Raw genomic sequence first — 17,500 nt, 5'->3', positions numbered from 1 at the left:
CTGGGCTCTTGATAAAATGACTCAGGCTACTAGCTTTTAATGTTGGAAGCCTGAAGGGCTCCCGGTAAAAATTGTTTTCTTTGGCAGCAGCCTTTTGCCATTAGTAGGGCTAACCCTCGCGTGGTTTACGTGGGTAGAAAATAGCACTTCACGTTACCCTCCAATAGTTATTTCTCATTCTTTTTGGTTAAACTTTTTTAGGGACAAGTCTTGTTTGTCACGGGGTTGTCCTTTAACTCTGCACACATCTCCTCTTTAAAACTAGGACCTGTCTAATTTTCCTTTGAGTGAAGTCCTTTGATTAACACAGTGGTAGATCAAAGTCCAAATTATTGATGCAGACCTGCTTTTGGGGGACATTCACCTAACCAAAAACAAGTGAAAAGGAGTCTGTAGGTGGAACAAATCAACTTCAATGGTTCGTCTTGTTCACTTTCAAACAATCCCTATCATATTCACGTGCAAGTTAACCTCACGTTTTCCCCAAAAAATGAAAGGTTTTGAGATTTTTAGGAGGTGCCCAATTTTGTCATGTTCTTATGGGATATAACTTGAACTTGCAGTTCACTAGCTCCTGTCTATCTTGATGTGCAAATCGCAAATCCCTTTAAGCCTGGATTTTATTCAGGCCTGCTGACAATAATTTGTTTAACTTGCTTATCTACATTGTGTACAGGTGCAAATGCAAGGATCTTTGTAACATTCATTTTATGTTGATTTATCTTTTCAATCTCAGTGAGGCCAGGTTGTTCAACATTGCTGTTGATACGGAAAAGAAAAAGCAACTTGAGGCAGAATTACAGGTAGATGTCTGATATTATAGTTATTGTAGTTTCTGCAGTAGAAATGCAGGAATTTTTTGGTCAGGTTTATACTGTAAGAAAAGCAATATTTGTCCTTGCTGCTTTTTACATTACCTTAAGTTAATTAATTGGTGTGTCATACCATGTTGACTGGCATGCTAAGACACATGTAACATCAGTTACACTCACTCAGACCAAACATTTTGCTGTGCAAACTTTACAAGACAATGGATAATAATTATAGCCTTCATTGTTCCTTGCATTGAATATTAATGTTTTATTTTCACATACTTGACATGGTTGTGTTAACAATTGTTGACCATGCTACAGAAATACTTTTTTCCTGAAGTGATCTAGCTATGATTGTGGGATATTTCACAGGATGTCAATCAACAAATGCATGAGAAAAGTGAAGAGTACAGGCATTTGAGCGAGCAGGAGAGGGTTTTACAGAAGGAACTAGAAGCAATGAGAAATGAAAAGGTTGGTTTGAGTGTCAGTGCTTTTGTGGTTTTGTTTGGTTAGAAATTCAAGTTAATTTTTATTTAAACTCAAACAGAATATTAATACAATTCAGTGTCTTAAATAAAGAATAAAAGATTGTGATAGAAATAAAGAAATTCTTCTTGCCATAAATTTTAGGTTCATTATGTAGAGTTTGGGATACCTAAAATGAATAGTTCATTGAACTGTATAGGTGACCCAAAACAAGAATGCATTAAGTAGCTGTTTTAGATAAAAAGTATTACTTCATTAATTAAATACTAGACAAGTGAAAGATAATACAATCACAAAACGCCAGGAATTAATAACACTATTATAACCATCAATCATAGAGTTCTTGATATTTTGACGAAAACAGAAAACAGCTTGATTTTCTTAACATCAATAGATAAAGAATCCCAAAGGTTGGTACCACTGTGTAACGAAGAGAATGAATGCCGTATTGAGTATGAATCATTTTAACAAACAGATTATCATTCAGTGATTGGCGAGTATAATAGGAATGAATTGAAGGTACTGGATTAAAATAATCTACAAAACAACATGGGCTCACATGTAATATTATTTATGGTACCACTGATAAACAGGAGAGACAATTTCAAGATGAATTATATCACATCATATCTGCAGATTACATGTATATCATGCTGTACAGTTTGGAAAACAAACACTACGGTACAAGCTATAAGGGGAAATTACATTATGGCGGTAGACCACAAAGGAAAGAAATACAAGTCTTTATGGGGGTTAAACCTATAATTATAATATTATTATGCTTTTAATTAACAAAAACTGGAATGTACATGTACATGTATCTGGCTTATGAAATTAAAGGAGTATCAACTTGCTCTCATTTCATGCCCGAATATAAAAGCTCCATGATTTATTTGTTGTCCGTGTGAGTCCAAGGAAAGATACATGTAAGGTTTTTTTTTTTATTTGGTCAATTGGTTCGACTTCAACTTCCCACAGAAAGAGCTGACATCTAAGACACAAAGGAGGAAAACACTAGAGAACAACCTGGAAACAAAACAAAAGCATCTGGAAACAGTTCAGAAGGCAGCTCCAAACATAGAGGGACAAACAGAGAAAATAAAAGAGCAGATTATCAGAATCAATCTCCAAAGAGCACAGCTTGCAGTTGAATATAGGGAGTCTGTGCAAGTGAGTATCACGATGCCTGAGTCTGCACTGGGATGACAGCTAGCTTTTCTACAGTGATTTCTGTTGAATTAAAATTAAGTTAAAATTCTAAAAGACATTAATTTTTCTTTCTCTGGCCCCAGCATTTTAGGCATTTTAGGCTCATCAGCCTTAGAGTCAGCATTAATAATGGTAGCTCAAGATAATTGTACAGCTGTATACAAGTCATGTACGTGTTCAAGGGCATGATGTGTAGCTTTCATACCAGCTGGTTTCATTATATGCCTTATCTTCATCAGATGCTTTGTGCAGTCAGGCTTTTCAAGATGTTTTAAGGGATGGTTACAATAACCTGACTGTTTAAGTCTGACTAAAAAATTGTAATTTGTTGTGGCACAGTATTTTAAACAAGATCAATGCAAATACAAATGATGCCTACTGGCTAACCAACCATGTTAATTAACAACAGCTAGATTCACTCAAAAACCCTTTCATTCCCAATAGTTCCACTTATAGATTTTACTCTGTCTAACGCCAGACGATCTTACTCGTCAATGGGGAACCCCACTGGGCTGAAAGGGTTAACAGAGCCCTATGATAAACTGTGCAATTGCAAAGACTCACTTTTAATGTAATAGTAATTGTTGCATGTTGATCTGGTTTTCTTTTTTTGTTTCAAGACCCTCAGTTACTCTTACCATGTTGGGAAAAATATTTTAAGAGGTTTTCCCTTTGTCTTCTTTTGCACATGCAGTCAGAGCCTGGCAAAACAACTTCTTTTTAAAAAAAGTGTGTAATCCAGATTAGCAATAAGCAGTAAGCCTCCAGTGAATAACTTTGAGCAGGAATTCAGGTGACCCATGATTGGTTACGTGGTTCATGTACCATATTGTTTGTTTCTTGCAATGGGTTCCTTGAAAAATAAATGCAATTTTGAACTAAAATCAACTTAACCACAAGGAAAACAAAGGAAACAAATAAACCAACCTTTCTTTCCAAGCTCAAAAGTACTTAGACTATGGTTGATTATGAGAATTCTTTGTTGGCTTGTCTTAGGAATGCACCAAAGTAGCCAAGGAAAGGATTATGCAGAGTTTGCAACAAGTGCAAATAACTGTTGAGAAATCCAAGGTGGAGGAAGTGTTCCGTGAAACATCACAGCTGCTCAAAAATCAGGAGGTAAGTTCAGAAAATATGCAGTCATTCCAGATGCTTTCTTTGAGGTGGATTGCTACATGTAGCCATGCCGCTGATCTCCTTTAACTACATGTATTACCTTAGGCAGAATATCTGAGAATTAATGACATGGTAGAAGGGCAAAAGAAACTGGCAAAAAATTTGAAAAAAATTGCCCACGAAAAGACTGGCATTCCTGATGGTGCAGATATACCTGATGAGCTTAGGGAGGTATGTGATATTTGGATTGATTGATTGATTGATTGAAATTGTACACATAACTGTAAATAAAAATAAAACCACTTTGTATACTTATACTCATTAAATTAATGTAATGCACAGAGCTTAATATGGCTTTTTCCTTGAAGTTTTCTAATATTTAACAAAAAGAACTTAACATTAGTGGGTCTGAAGGAAGGTTGTTCTGTATGAAAGAATGATGAAATATGATAAAAGAATAATAACACAATAGATTCTTTTTTTAGAAATGTTTTTTTTAAGTGACCTTAACCTCCCAATGATTTGAAAATGGAATAATTATGTCGAAATCTGCAAATTAAAATCATAACTTTTAGTAATTAATAATAATACCTTTGGTGTGCTGTTGATCTCTAAAAACACTTTGATGGGTGGATCCTCTTGTGCGATACCCTCAAAGTAACTTTTAGAAGCTAGACCAATAGACCTTATTCATAAATGGCGGCCAATTTATAATTCTTTTGTCGAAGTGCAAATTAGCCTACCAAGCCTCGATACCATACAGTGAATTGAAAAGAATTCTTGCTCTAAAATGAGGCTTGGTAGGCTAATTTGCACGTGGACAAAAGAATTATAAATGTGACCGCCATTTATGAATACGGTCTATAAGATTCCACGTAGCAGTAGACTGCTACATTGTAGCAGTCCCTTCTCAGTCAGTCGTGCCGCCCTCTCTAGTCGCACAAGCAAGCTGAAGGGAAAGCCCTCGGCTCTTCCGCTGACTTGCGTGACTAAAGTGAGCAGCTCGACTGACTTAGAAGGGACAGCTGGGAGTCTATCATAGCATTGCATTACAACATGCAAGTGGTGCTGTGTTTAAGCCTCTTGTTGACATCATCTTGCATGCCAATGCACAACTTACAGGTTTAGAGTTACATTTGTTATTTTTATAGGCATTTAAGCTGTACCCAGATACACTAGAGGAACTTGACGAAATGATTCATGATGAGAAGGCCAGAATAGAATGTCAGTATCAAAGCAATCCACAGGTAAGAGTTATTACTTAATTGCTTTCTCTGCAATAATTTTTTGAGGACATGAAAAAGATTAACCATTGAGGATTAATCCTCAAACACTTTAAAACCAGGTACTCATATAATTTTATATAGCCAGCTGGGATAGTCCAAATAGAACAGTGGAAAAATGAATTCCACAGCTACGCTGTATGTTAGGAGACACAAAAAAGTCCAGACAATATAAATACACAGTATAAAACCCTATGAAGTGGAAAGATGCTTCTATACATGTACGTGCAAACCAGTATGATACTGTAATAATGAGGCAGTCAACTATTATGAATTCTAATCATCCTTCCTTAAAAAAATTTGGCATAGTCCAAAAATACGTAAGAATAATAAGGGGCTGACCATTTAACTTTTTTTTTGGGGGGGGGGGGGGTGGTTGATTTCTGGTCAGCAAGAATCTTTTTTCTAGCAATCTTGTGTGCAGGATATTTTTTTTCCCTTTTTTTCCCATAAGCTTTCTGTTAAATTTGTTCTGCATGTAATTTTTTTCTTCCCAAAAGTGCTTGCAGGAAATTTTTTTTTAAAATCACCCACCCCCGCCCCCAAAAGTTAAATGGTCGGCCCCTAAGATGTCTGGCACTTTCAGGTCCATTAAAAGACACGCTCATTTGCACAATTTAATGAGCTGAGTACGGTAAGCTTGTTGTTTATTTTGTTGGGTGATATTTACCCTGCAAGCAGAGACTCCTTCAATCTTCCTTGGAAAAGCGGGAAGAGGAAGGAGACTCTGCCAGCCACCTCAACAGTGTTTTTTCTTCAATTCTCTGATCTGACTTACTTCTTTAAAGGTGGTCAAAGATTATGAGAGGCGCAAGAAAGGGATTAGTGATCTCCGTAAGCAGGTATATGTTTTTAACAACCTTATACATACACACTGTACTGTACTGTACATTCATGCAAAGATTAATTTTTCATTGTTTTCCTTGTGATGACAACATACATTGTGTACACAGCTGTGCGTGGATTTATTTCAATCAAATATATTTTTGTTGTTTGCTTGTGATGATGATGATGATATAGATTTTTGTGCATTGGTAGATGTATTTTGTTGACATGCATACAGTAGCCTGCGAACGCAGACGTACAGCTGTACGACCCAGAAAAGATTACAGCAACAGTGTATAGAGATTACATGTTGTATCTTGTTAGGTTGAGGGACAAGAGCAAGATTTGGAGAGCAAACAAAACGAAATAACAAGCTGCAAGGAAAGGTAAGTAAGCTTTCATCTTGAAGTTCATATTTTTAAGATCATCATTACCAGTAATCATTACCAGTAAAAGTGCCTCAAAATGTGGATTGTCTACATTTTTTAAGGATTAAATGTACTGTACATGGCTGACCAGATGAAAGTGTTCACTTTAATCCAATCAGCTACATTGTAATCAAACCAAGCAATCAAGCCAGCTAAGAGACTGGTTGATGTCCACTTCTCAAATTCACTAATAATTCATAAGGTTATTAGCAGTTATCAGAGTGCCCTGTTTTGGTCAGGTGCAGGTATCTTGACACCAAATGAAACTACAGATCACAAAATGCCTGAGCTAGTTCAAAAACTGATCGAGACACTTGAATTTAATGCTAATAAACCTTTGGGAAAAAATATGCATAATTATAAATAAACTGCCCGCACACAATGCATTTTAAATTTCCAGAATATTCAACATAAAACTTTTGCAGTACCTTTTACTACCGAAATCACTAAACTGTTTCACGCCCAAAAAAAAGATCTATCACATTTGAATTTCGACTTGCTCTTGTGACCATTTGGAGCGCCCCGATTTGTGACGTGTTATTCTTGATGTGAACGAGGCTGTGGTAAAATATAGAAGAAACAAACCGTGGCTTGAGAGGAATGCATAAATTATGAAGAACTTTTCACCATTTGGAAATGGCATGTGGTCATTGATGGTTGAGCGGAGGGGATGATGTTTTCAACAGAGTTCTACCCGGGAAGTTTTAGAGACATAGGATTAAAGTACAAAATGAGTGGTCTTACAGTTTCAACAATATGGAAGACGAGTTTTGTCAAACATGCAACCAGAAATTACTTCCATTGTCACACAGCTAAGGGTCAACCACAAAAAACTGGAAGAACCAGTGAGAACTATATTTAGTGCAACTGCTGATAAAAAGCAGACCTTCGGTAACTTACATGGCAAAGCTGGTTACTTTGAGGTAGTGTAAAGACTTGCGCGCTTGGCCAAGAAGAAAATAAGAATGTCACACGCTTGTGAGGCAATTCAATGTTGTTTCAAATTTCATGCTCGTAAAGCAAAATTGTATGGTTTATAAATACCAGTATAGTATCTGCAAATGATTCACGGGAATCGATACCAAAGTCTCACTCCAATGATAAGTTGAGTTTTTATCCCTTGTTGTTGTTTTGGTTGATGTAAATTCGAACACAAATTCTCTGCAAAAATTATATGAATCGTCAACACAGCAGTAATTTTTAAATTATCATAATGTCAGTCGTGGAGAACAAATAAACAGTTACTACAGTCGAACCTGTATATAACGGCCACCCTTGGGACTTGAGGAACTGTCCGCTTAATACAGGTGGTCGCTTTTTACAGGATCACTAAAAATACTCACTGGGCGTGGACTAATGCCAATCTTATGGTGTATCATACAAAAACACTTCATGCATGGAAACAATAGGACAATCAACACTCTCTGAAGGGATCGATACTTTAAACAAAGTTGCAAACTTGTAAACTTAATGGAATAATATATGCAACACTGTGTAAAAGTATTGTGCGATAAATTGCCCTTTACTCTTCTACGGTACACAGTGCTGTATTTCTATGACTTACAGTTCATAACAAAAGATCTCATTCTGTCATTTCATAGTTGTTACGTTCAATGTGCAGTTATAACGGAAATGTTGCTAATTTAAAGTAAGACTATATACAATACTGTACAAGTTTAAGTAATAGAGTAAGAATTACAGCAACTTAATAAGGTCGAACACGTACGTCTGGCGTTTCGGCATTTGAAACTTTTGTTTGTAGAGCAAGTCGTTAACTGTCGACACTGCTTTATAGTGATGCTGAATCGCATTTTAAACACAATAAAATACCGCATAAAATGAATTTCTGTTCAAGGGTGGCCACTTAATGTCAGGTAAAAATAAGTTAAAGAAAGACAAACTTAGGACTGCTACAAGGTGATCGCCTAAAACAGGTAACAAATACAGCGTTTGCATGAGCGAAAAATCGGGACTTTGAAAACTGGCCACTTAATAGAGGGTGGTTGCTTAATACAGGGCTGTTATATACAGGTTCAACGGCATTTTTATTTAGTAATCAAGTACAGTAATGTTGCAAATAAATGTAAAAGAAAACATTTGACATATCTTCTCGTTTGTTCTTATTGGTCATTGTGGAACATCAAAGGCGGGGTACTTTAATCCTTTATCTCTAAAACGTCCCGGGTAGAACTCTGTTGAAAAATCTTGCCCTCTGCTCAACCATCAGTGACCACATATCATTTCCAAAGGGTGGAAAGCTCATACACATTCATCTCATGCCGTGGTCTGTTTCTTTATTTTCTCACGGCCTTGCTCACATCAAGAATAATACGGCACAAATCGGGGCGCTCCAAAATTTTTGGTCACGTGAGCAAGTCGAAATTCAAATGTGATCAATCATTTTTTTAAGGGTGCAAACAGTTTTATTAGTGATTTTGGTAGTACATGTATCATTATCATCCAGAGGATTAAAACATATTTGGACACCCAGTAGTTCAGTGACAGAGCATCTATTTCAGAATATCTGCACTCAAGGCTGTAACCTTGTGTAGTTCGTAGTCTTTAAAAAGTCCACTGCAATCCGAAACCGGCACTTGGACCTCTCTTAACCTCTGTCATTCAGCAAAAATGTCAGTAGCCCAATTACTTTTATAATTATTTGAAACTAGACCTGCTCGTTAACTGAATCACTTTCTTGGAAAGACACTTGACAGGCGAAAACAATGTGATTCTGACTCGCTCTCCATCAGGCCCTATCATGTAAATTTATTCAAAACTTCTACCTTTTAAACCCACCCAAATAAATTATTGAATATTCATTTCCTTTAATTGCTATCACTTGTCTGATAAACAAAAGATCATGTCACATTACACTCACACTTACTAAAAAAGGTTGAGAAGTCATGTCTAAAACTCATGCTTCATGTTTCATCAGGGGTTCCAAACCCCTCGAAACAATAAAAGCACTCCAGCTACGGTATTGTGCTTTCATTTTATTTCTCTATGTTTGGAATCCCTGATGAAACATTCGCTCTCGTTTTTGACATATTACTTCAGGTGTCCTATACCAGTAATCTTTCTTTTGAGTATTGAAATTTCTTCTTAAGCCAGTCTTGTTTGTGTCATTATTGGATTCAGGTGGTTGACACCATTGCAAGAATTAGTTACACGAATCAATGAAAAGTATGGCGAGTTCTTCAGATTAATGGGCTGTGCAGGTGAAGTGGCTCTTTCATCGGAACAGGTTTGGTTTCTACTTTTTGTTGCTGAGTTCAGGTGTTAGACACATTCTAAGTGAGTCATGGGTACACTGTTTATCCTGCAATCCATTCTTTTCTTTCTATAATGCAAAAATATGAATATTTATTATTCCACTATTACCCCATTTTACCATACATGTATTTGGTCGAGAGAACGTGCAAAATTATGAGACGGTAATACATTGTAGTGTCCCGGTTTTACCAGTTTAGAACAGAGCAAATACAGACGGAACGGCAGTTTTTTTAATGAAAGAAATTGTTTTCAACGCGATACAAAGCCTGAGAATTTAGCTTGTCATGGCTTGTCTCTTGTCATTTCGTTTGTACAATCAAATAAAGGACATTTGGCTGGCTTTCTGTGCTGTTTACATCGTTCGCAAGCGCCCTGAAGGACAGATGATGCATTTTTTTAGAAACACTCTTACCAGATAAAACTGAATCCAAATTACACCCTTTTTGTAGTGGAATAAAAATCTCGTATTCTATGGTTTAACATAAACTATAATACTCGCGGACATTTTGCTCATTGCTCGTATTGTTCCTCACCCCTGCGGGGCTCGGAAAATACTATGCAACTCGCAAAATATCTGCGCATATTATATGTTAAACTATCGAATAAGATGTATGTACTGCTCAGTCAGGTGGTTATTGTAAAATATTTTAGATAACTGAGAATAACTGAACTTGTCAAAGAAAAAAAAAAAAACCCACAGTGTGAATCCCAAACTTACAGTGCTCCTACAAGGGTCCTCTCTAAAGCTTAACATTTACACATGACTGTGGAAACTCTTGTGTACATAATATTCTTGGGACTCAATGAAAATAGTAAGTATAAAACTGTGTTGCAGAGACCGTTTGTGCTGTCCTTTTTTCTAAGGTTGTGGTAAAAGGTTCAGTTGTAATAAGAGACCATTTGAAAAGTAATTTATTTGACCCAGTCGAATGTCTTTCCTGTAGGGTGAAAACAACTTCGACAAATATGGCATTCAGATCAAAGTGAAATTTCGTGCAAAAGACAGCCTCCACGTTTTAACACCATTCCATCAGAGTGGTGGGGAGCGCAGTGTGTCGACCATGCTGTATCTGATGGCCCTTCAGGAGCTTACCAAGTGTCCTTTCAGGGTTGTGGATGAGATTAACCAGGTTGGGAACCTAAAAAGTGTCAATAACATGTCTTTTGACAAGATTCCAGGAGGTTCTTAAAATCCTTCTGCAATGACCAAGAATTGTTAATCCCTGAAGGCCAAAGAAAGCTTTTTCATTCCTTATGATTTCCTCTTTCCTGGGGCTTATGCCTCAATGCCTTTAGACCCCACAGCACGGAAGAGGAACTCTACTACCAGGAGTTTACTGGATAAATGCGTTTTATAGAGTTTTATGACATGATTGACTTTTGATCAAATAATTTCATTGATACAGCTCTAAGTATAAAGTTCTATGTTAAGATGGAGGTGATTATTTTGGTTGACAACACTGTAAGCCCTTGAATATCATTATGCCCACTGCCATTATTGCCTCAACGTCACTCCTTGAATTTTGTAATTCTTCACTTTGCCCTTAAGTATACCATATACCATACTCATGGTCAACCCTAACTGGATTGAAATGCAGGTCCCCAATGCTTGACTTTCACAAATTCAGGAACTTTCTCTCCTGGTCTTTTTTTCCACGAACTTGTGTGCAAAATTGGTCTCTGTCAAGTTTGTGTACTTTCACTTATGGCAAAATGGACAAAACGTCCTTTTTGTTTAGCAAAATGTGCTATTTTTTCCATTGAATAAACTAACAACATTGTCTTTTTTGGTGTTACTGCATGATAAACAAATTTAATTGTCAAGCTTGCTTGTTTCATAGAGGCTGTGGGAAAGTTGACAAGCAGGAGGAGAATTTTGAATCTGGAAACAATTTTCAGGGACTATTTTTTTTTTTCTTTTCTCTTCAGGGAATGGATCCCAACAATGAGAGAAGAGTGTTTGAACTTGTCGTGGAAACGGCTTGCCGACCAAACACCTCCCAATATTTCCTAATAACTCCAAAGGTAGTTATAGAGGGAAATTTTTAAATGCTCATTGCAAACAGTATGATGATGATGATGATGATGATGATGATGATGATGATGATGATAATACTAATAATAATTTATTCATTTCTAGTGCACATCTTAACAGTGGCTTTCCTGTGGAAAAGCCTGTTTCATAAATAACGTTTTGATCCTGTACATTTTAAAGTTTACCAGGTTGTTGTTCCTGTCTATGTCACAAGTGATTAATGATCTGTCCTCTGCCAATTTTATGACCACACCTTTTGTTCCAGACTAGTGTGACTTGAGAGCGTTTGTAAGAGGTTAACATAGTGTTTGTTCATTAACAATCAATGTCTTGAGATATCTTAAAAGGAAAGCTACATACAGATTTGCCAACTTGAAGCTTGACAATACACACTGTAACTTGAATTAAAGACATTGGAATCACCCCCTAAAATTATCTGGCAAGTTTCCTTTTGTAGCCAGCTTCTTAATTTACATATCCTGTGAGTATATGTAAGCCCTGTGCAGGGCAAGCAACAAAAAAAGAAAGGAAAGCACACTCACTCGATGACCAGTCTTGGTACAGTCTTGGTTGGTTGTCTGCAAAAGGAGTTTATACATGTGCAAAAGTAGCTCATTGCATTAAAGTGCTACTATGATAAAAAAAAATCATTTCTTTTTTCCTTAGATTTTGAAAGTGTCATTGCTTATACCTGATTGGCAAAATTTTGAGCTTTGATTTTTATCCATAGGCTGTTTACTTTGAGTGTAAGTTTTTGTAAGGATTTCACAGTCCACCATTACTCGCATACAAAACCTACCGACTCCACCTCAGAGTGTTGGATCTAGAGAAAAGAGGCCTTGTTTGAGACGTCACTTACTCGCTTAACAATTTCAGCGTGTTGATGCCGCTTATTATGCAAAACACGAATTTGAGGTCTGAATGCCCAAAACCGTTGTGCTGCTTATTAATTCATATGTGTACACACGCATTGCATTCTTGAACTATTGATTATGTGACATCAGTTTCTCCTCGACCCATCCCTCAAGTTTGTAATGGCCGACCATTAAAATAAGAAAATTCCAGATAAAATAAACAGGTGTGTGGTCTTTTTTAAATCAATGCTTAAAACTTCAAAACACAGTTTTGAAATCGAAAGAAAAAGAAGAATTGATTTTTTGGTCAAAGTAGCACTTTGAAGGATGTTCAGCAGTACTGATAGCTTAACTTGAAGTGTTTTTATTTCATTACAGTTGCTGCCTGACCTGACATACACTGAGAAGATGACAATTCTTTGTGTCTTTAATGGACCCCATATGGTGAAACACACAGAATGGAATATTGGAAAGTTTATTGAAAGGAAGAAAGCCTTGCAGATGTGAAGCAACTTACTAAAATTTTTTGGTGACATGTCTGTTTAAATGTTTCCTGGTAGCTGTATAATTATATTTATGGGTATTACAAACCAGTAACGGTTTTACATTTAGTTGCAGTTACAAATTTAAGGCTCTATATCAAAGGAGTTTTGTCCCTCCAAAACTTCCAAAAACATTCCTTGAACTCTACAGAATGATTTGAAAATGATTATTTGCAGGCAGAGTAATTATTCAGTTAATTTATGGCCATTTTTTTTAAAGTTAGGTACCAAAATAATTCTGAAATCATCTAAAGGTAAATGGGGCTGTAACAATGTCTGACAGAAAACAGTCCGAGTGCTATAAAGTAAACAAATTGTTGCATTATTATTTTTGGATTTCACTGATTTGAAGACAGAGAAACCAAAAACGTTTCACAAAGCCCCTGTGGCTTCAGAATACTGGTGAGATAAAACTTTTGGCACGAAAAAAGAGTATTTAATTTCAGAGTATGTACTGTACATGTAAGTATTGAAGCAAAAAGTGATTGTTTTGCATTTTGTTCCAAATGGCTGCACTTGAGCCATTTCTTTGTTTAGTTTTGATCATGTTGTTTACAAAGTGTCTGGTCATTATTAATTATAGTAATAATACCAGTTACAAGAACAGCATCCTGCATAATCATTATCTTCATTATCATTGTATGGATTTGATAAGAGCACAGAATTAAACCAGGGTATCATTCAACCAACCAGCCATGTGAAAATAATATTGGCCGGCGGGCACCAAAGTTGATCCTTGCTTGCTTTTTTTCTCTTGAAGAAATAAATTTGGGTTGCCTATGACAGTGCTTTTGTTGCTTCATTTTTTTTTTTTGATAGTGAAAAGCACTTTTACTGAATTTTAATTCGAAGTTTAAGTGACACCTGGGGTAATCAAGATCCAGGCAAGTCAAAGGGATAAAAACAGATGTGGACTACTTAAGGATGGTCCCTGCTATTGCTATTGTGCTTACATTCTGCGCTTCTCTTGATACTCGAGTTTCCTATGAGTGGTGCATACCAATAAAGGGATATAATTAAATTATTCTTTGTGCTGTTTAAAACTATGCTGAGAAAGCAGAACTTAGCAAGTGCTCTTGGCATCCAAAAGAAAATTGGGGGTAAACATGACTGTTTCAGAGATAAGTAAGCTTCAATTTGAAAAAGGATGCCATACATTGCTTTGTACACGTATTTTAAAGCATGTTACAAACTTTGTTGATTATCTTTGAAAAATGTGTGGTTACCCCCCAATTTTCTTTTTGGATTGCAATAACATTTGTGAAGGTCTGCTTTTCCTGCACATTCATAAACTGCACAAAAATTCCTTTGATTCAGTAGGTCCTTAATGGGGACATTCAGTGAGTTATTAATACATGTTGCTGACTGCCCTATTTGTGCAATTTCATTGGCTTCAGCGCAAGTCCTTTGGATGTGCAAATTAAATGAGGCTTCTTTGGCTTCACTTGGAATGATGTAAACATCACTTGGTGATACATCTAATATAATTTATTAGAATCCCAATCCCACACCAAAGAGGGCAACAATCCTGTTTACAGTGGACAGAATGCCATAAAGTCATCTTGGGCTCAAAGGGAGGAAGACCCAAGAAAACAGATTATTCCATTGTTACAGGGTACAGTTTACGTTCGAAAAAGGTTGTATATGTGGTTGGCCCCTAAGCGATTATCACTCTAGAGTTTGTATTTTCTCATATGATGCTAAATTCCTCTAGTGGTAAATCCTAGAACAATGAAGGCAATGAAGTATTGAAGTTCAATGGTACAGACTGCTTCTTTGCAGCTAAAATCCCATGCTTAAAGAAACTTTCAGCCCAAAAATAATTAAAACAATTATTAAGTTTGTTTGGAGCCCACAGTATTTTACCTTTGTTACAATGTATTAAACAGGCCTCTATTTTGAAGAGCACACACAAATGCCAACGCATTGCATAATTCCTGGAAAAAGTACATGTCTGTACACTAAGTGCTGGTTTACACAAACCAGGCAAATGTGAGCAAATTAATATTAAGCTAAATCAGCTGCATTTTCAGTTGGGGAACTGTTTGGAAGGACAAAAGGAAGTAATCAAGAACAATTTGATGTGGCTAAGTTCATATGTTGCTGGTGCTTCTGCTTACTTTTTTGGTGTAAACCACCCAAATTTGCAATGTTTCCTTTGCTGTCTTGTTTTAGAAGTACAGGTACTGCAAGGTTACTCGTGATCATCTTCAATGACAGTGGCAATACCATAGGAGGGATTGGCAAGATGGTGAAGGTCTTCCACTACACTGAGCCCATTTGAATCATACAAGAGTGCAACGGAGGAAACAATCCTATTAATGTCTAGAGTCAGTTAAATTGCACCATTAACATATTTTATTTTTCCACATTACCTGGTAAACGCAAGAATAAAATAGCACCCACCTAAATGATACACACATTTTCATTGTACATGTACAAGCCAATACAATTCACTGAGACTGCATGCGAAATATTTCTCTACCAACAAATTTCTATTCTTAACTGTGTTTAGACTGGTTACAGCAAATTTAAGATCCAATACGTGATATATATTTGTCACAGGCACGTCTTATTCTGATAAACCCAGATTACAAAGCACAAGTAGCACCACTACTAAGTTTTTCAACAAGAACTTTTCTTAAGGATAATGTTAGGAGTTCAAGTTCTTTTAACTGCTTTCGCAGCTGAGCATTATCTTTCTCCAGTTCTTCTTCCTTTTGGAACAGTTCCAACTCCTTGTGTTTCCTGGTAGCACGTGCATGTTTGGACGCAATGTTGTTTTTCAGTCGCCTGATTGTTCTCCTGTCAAGCTCTTCCTGGGCTGAGTTCACATTGGTGCTATCATGCTTGGCTTTCTTGGCTGGATTGATGGAACTCTCTGATGAAGACACATGCTTTCTCTTGGGCTGGGGTTTATCTTTGACAGGGTTGACTGATGCATCATCCTCTTTTTCTGAATGGTCACCAACCCAAGATGAGAGATCAATGTCTGAAAGGCCAAGAAGCTCAGAAATAGAAAACAGTTGATCATGGTCAACTGTCAGGTGTGAAGGAGAAAGCTTGCTGCCTTCTGATGGGGTTGAAGGATCTGTTAGTTCTTGTGTCAAAAGAGTCAAGGGATCTGATGATGCAACAACTGTTATGACCGTTACCTCCTCAGCCACTGATTGGTCAGATGAAGTACCTTGCTCATATTCTAGATTAGTCGCTGTTTCCTCAGACACCCTGTCATCATCTGTGACCATGACAACTTCACTGCTCTGTAAGGATTGTGTGACATCAGAAGCACTTACACTTGGTGATAGTACATCAAATTCACTATCAGTATCTGTTGATTCCACATCAATGATTTCACTGTAAGGAGAATCTGCTTCACTATCCTCACCAGTAATACCAGTCTCCAACGTCACTACATCTGAATGGCAGATATCTGATTGGACAACTGGCAAACCCTGCTCCACTGTAAATCCCACATTTAATGTGTCAACACCAGCAAGCTCTGGAAAGAGCTGGTCCAGATCCATAAATTCCTCAAAAAATGGATTGTCCATTGATGATTCCTTGAGATCTGGAGGACTTTCAGGCTGAAGGGCCAGCAACAATGAATCACTGTTGACATCATCCAACAGGCCTAAAGGGCATTTGCTCTCATCAGCACTCATCTGGTATAAGCTCTCGATTTCTTCATAGGGTTTCAGCAATATATCTACAATTCAATGATAAAGGATAGTTGGGTTGAGTGTCAGGCTGTCGTGGGGGAGGTTGTGGGTTCAAACTCTGGCCGAATTAACTGAGGAGAAAGTGCGGCCCTTGTAAGGACATTTCCAAATAGTTAGACTTTCAAGTCTTCTTGTAAAAAAAAAATTGGCTAAGGACTATACACCGTAGACCCCGTCTTAAAAATATTCTCCATGTTCATAAATTCGCTGTGGGGTGTTAAAGAACCGACTATTCGAGAAGAGGAGGATGGAGTCCCCAGTGTTGGGGTCGTCCTGTTCTCTCCAGCAGAAGTGGTCGGCTTGGCGTTTCGTTTTTTGTCTCTGAAAGCCATAAGTCAAAAGGGAACTTTGCCAATTGCTGGAACATGTTGATATTGATGTTTGACATTCACTGCCAAACAAGCGATTAGAGGTTCTGCCCTAAAAATTATCCATGATAAAGTTTTTGACAAGAGGGAGCCTAAAATTATGTAAATCCGATTTCCAAACGACAAAACTGATTTATTTCACAAGAAAACCGATAATAGTTTTGTCGGTAGTAAGTAGGTCGGGAATATATTCCCCTTTGAGAAAAAAACGTTAAGAATCACATGGAAACCACTCACAACAGTTTGTGCTGAAACGGCTTTGAAAGGGGAACGTAAACAATAAGATACAGAAACCCATTCCCCACCGACGCAGAATCACAGTTTCTTTTGAAACTAAACCTCTGTAAACAAGTAAACCCTAGCTTTTCAATCAAAATGACCCACTTCATTTTAGCTCACCTAGGTCATCAAACAAGCCACTTGTGTGCAGCATTAACTTCTGGCTTCCAGTATTTTCGCTGGTTTCTGTCGTCGTTTCGTATTTTCCAGTGTCCGTGCTCTGCTTCACCTCGCCCTCCATGAAGCGGACCTTTCGGTCGACTCC

General features: G+C 37.1%; 2 protein-coding genes across 2 annotated transcripts in view; one reads left to right on the top strand and one right to left on the bottom strand.

The window, feature by feature from the left end:
* The window catches only part of LOC137992582 (structural maintenance of chromosomes protein 5-like), a 39,946-nt gene extending 26,391 nt beyond the window's left edge, over positions 1 to 13,555 (top strand). The window contains exons 21-32 of the mRNA XM_068837993.1: positions 737 to 803; positions 1,185 to 1,286; positions 2,280 to 2,471; positions 3,507 to 3,629; positions 3,732 to 3,857; positions 4,778 to 4,873; positions 5,698 to 5,751; positions 6,059 to 6,120; positions 9,301 to 9,406; positions 10,380 to 10,565; positions 11,365 to 11,460; positions 12,703 to 13,555. Of these exons, the coding sequence (XP_068694094.1) occupies positions 737 to 803; positions 1,185 to 1,286; positions 2,280 to 2,471; positions 3,507 to 3,629; positions 3,732 to 3,857; positions 4,778 to 4,873; positions 5,698 to 5,751; positions 6,059 to 6,120; positions 9,301 to 9,406; positions 10,380 to 10,565; positions 11,365 to 11,460; positions 12,703 to 12,831 (1,339 nt within the window). The 3' untranslated portion in view covers positions 12,832 to 13,555. The remainder of the gene's footprint in view (positions 1 to 736; positions 804 to 1,184; positions 1,287 to 2,279; positions 2,472 to 3,506; positions 3,630 to 3,731; positions 3,858 to 4,777; positions 4,874 to 5,697; positions 5,752 to 6,058; positions 6,121 to 9,300; positions 9,407 to 10,379; positions 10,566 to 11,364; positions 11,461 to 12,702) is intronic.
* Positions 13,556 to 15,201: 1,646 nt separating this feature from the next.
* The window catches only part of LOC137992583 (uncharacterized), a 2,605-nt gene continuing 306 nt past the window's right edge, over positions 15,202 to 17,500 (bottom strand). Inside the window, exons 1-2 of the mRNA XM_068837994.1 lie at positions 17,356 to 17,500; positions 15,202 to 16,575 (exon numbers count right to left, since the gene is read on the bottom strand). The exon at positions 17,356 to 17,500 is cut by the window's right edge and continues 306 nt beyond it. Of these exons, the coding sequence (XP_068694095.1) occupies positions 15,458 to 16,575; positions 17,356 to 17,476 (1,239 nt within the window). The 5' untranslated portion in view covers positions 17,477 to 17,500 and the 3' untranslated portion in view covers positions 15,202 to 15,457. The remainder of the gene's footprint in view (positions 16,576 to 17,355) is intronic.

This window comes from Montipora foliosa, chromosome 2, assembly GCF_036669935.1.
Source record: "Montipora foliosa isolate CH-2021 chromosome 2, ASM3666993v2, whole genome shotgun sequence".
Lineage (NCBI taxonomy): Eukaryota > Metazoa > Cnidaria > Anthozoa > Scleractinia > Acroporidae > Montipora > Montipora foliosa.
This window is presented reverse-complemented; position numbering and strand designations above follow the sequence as displayed.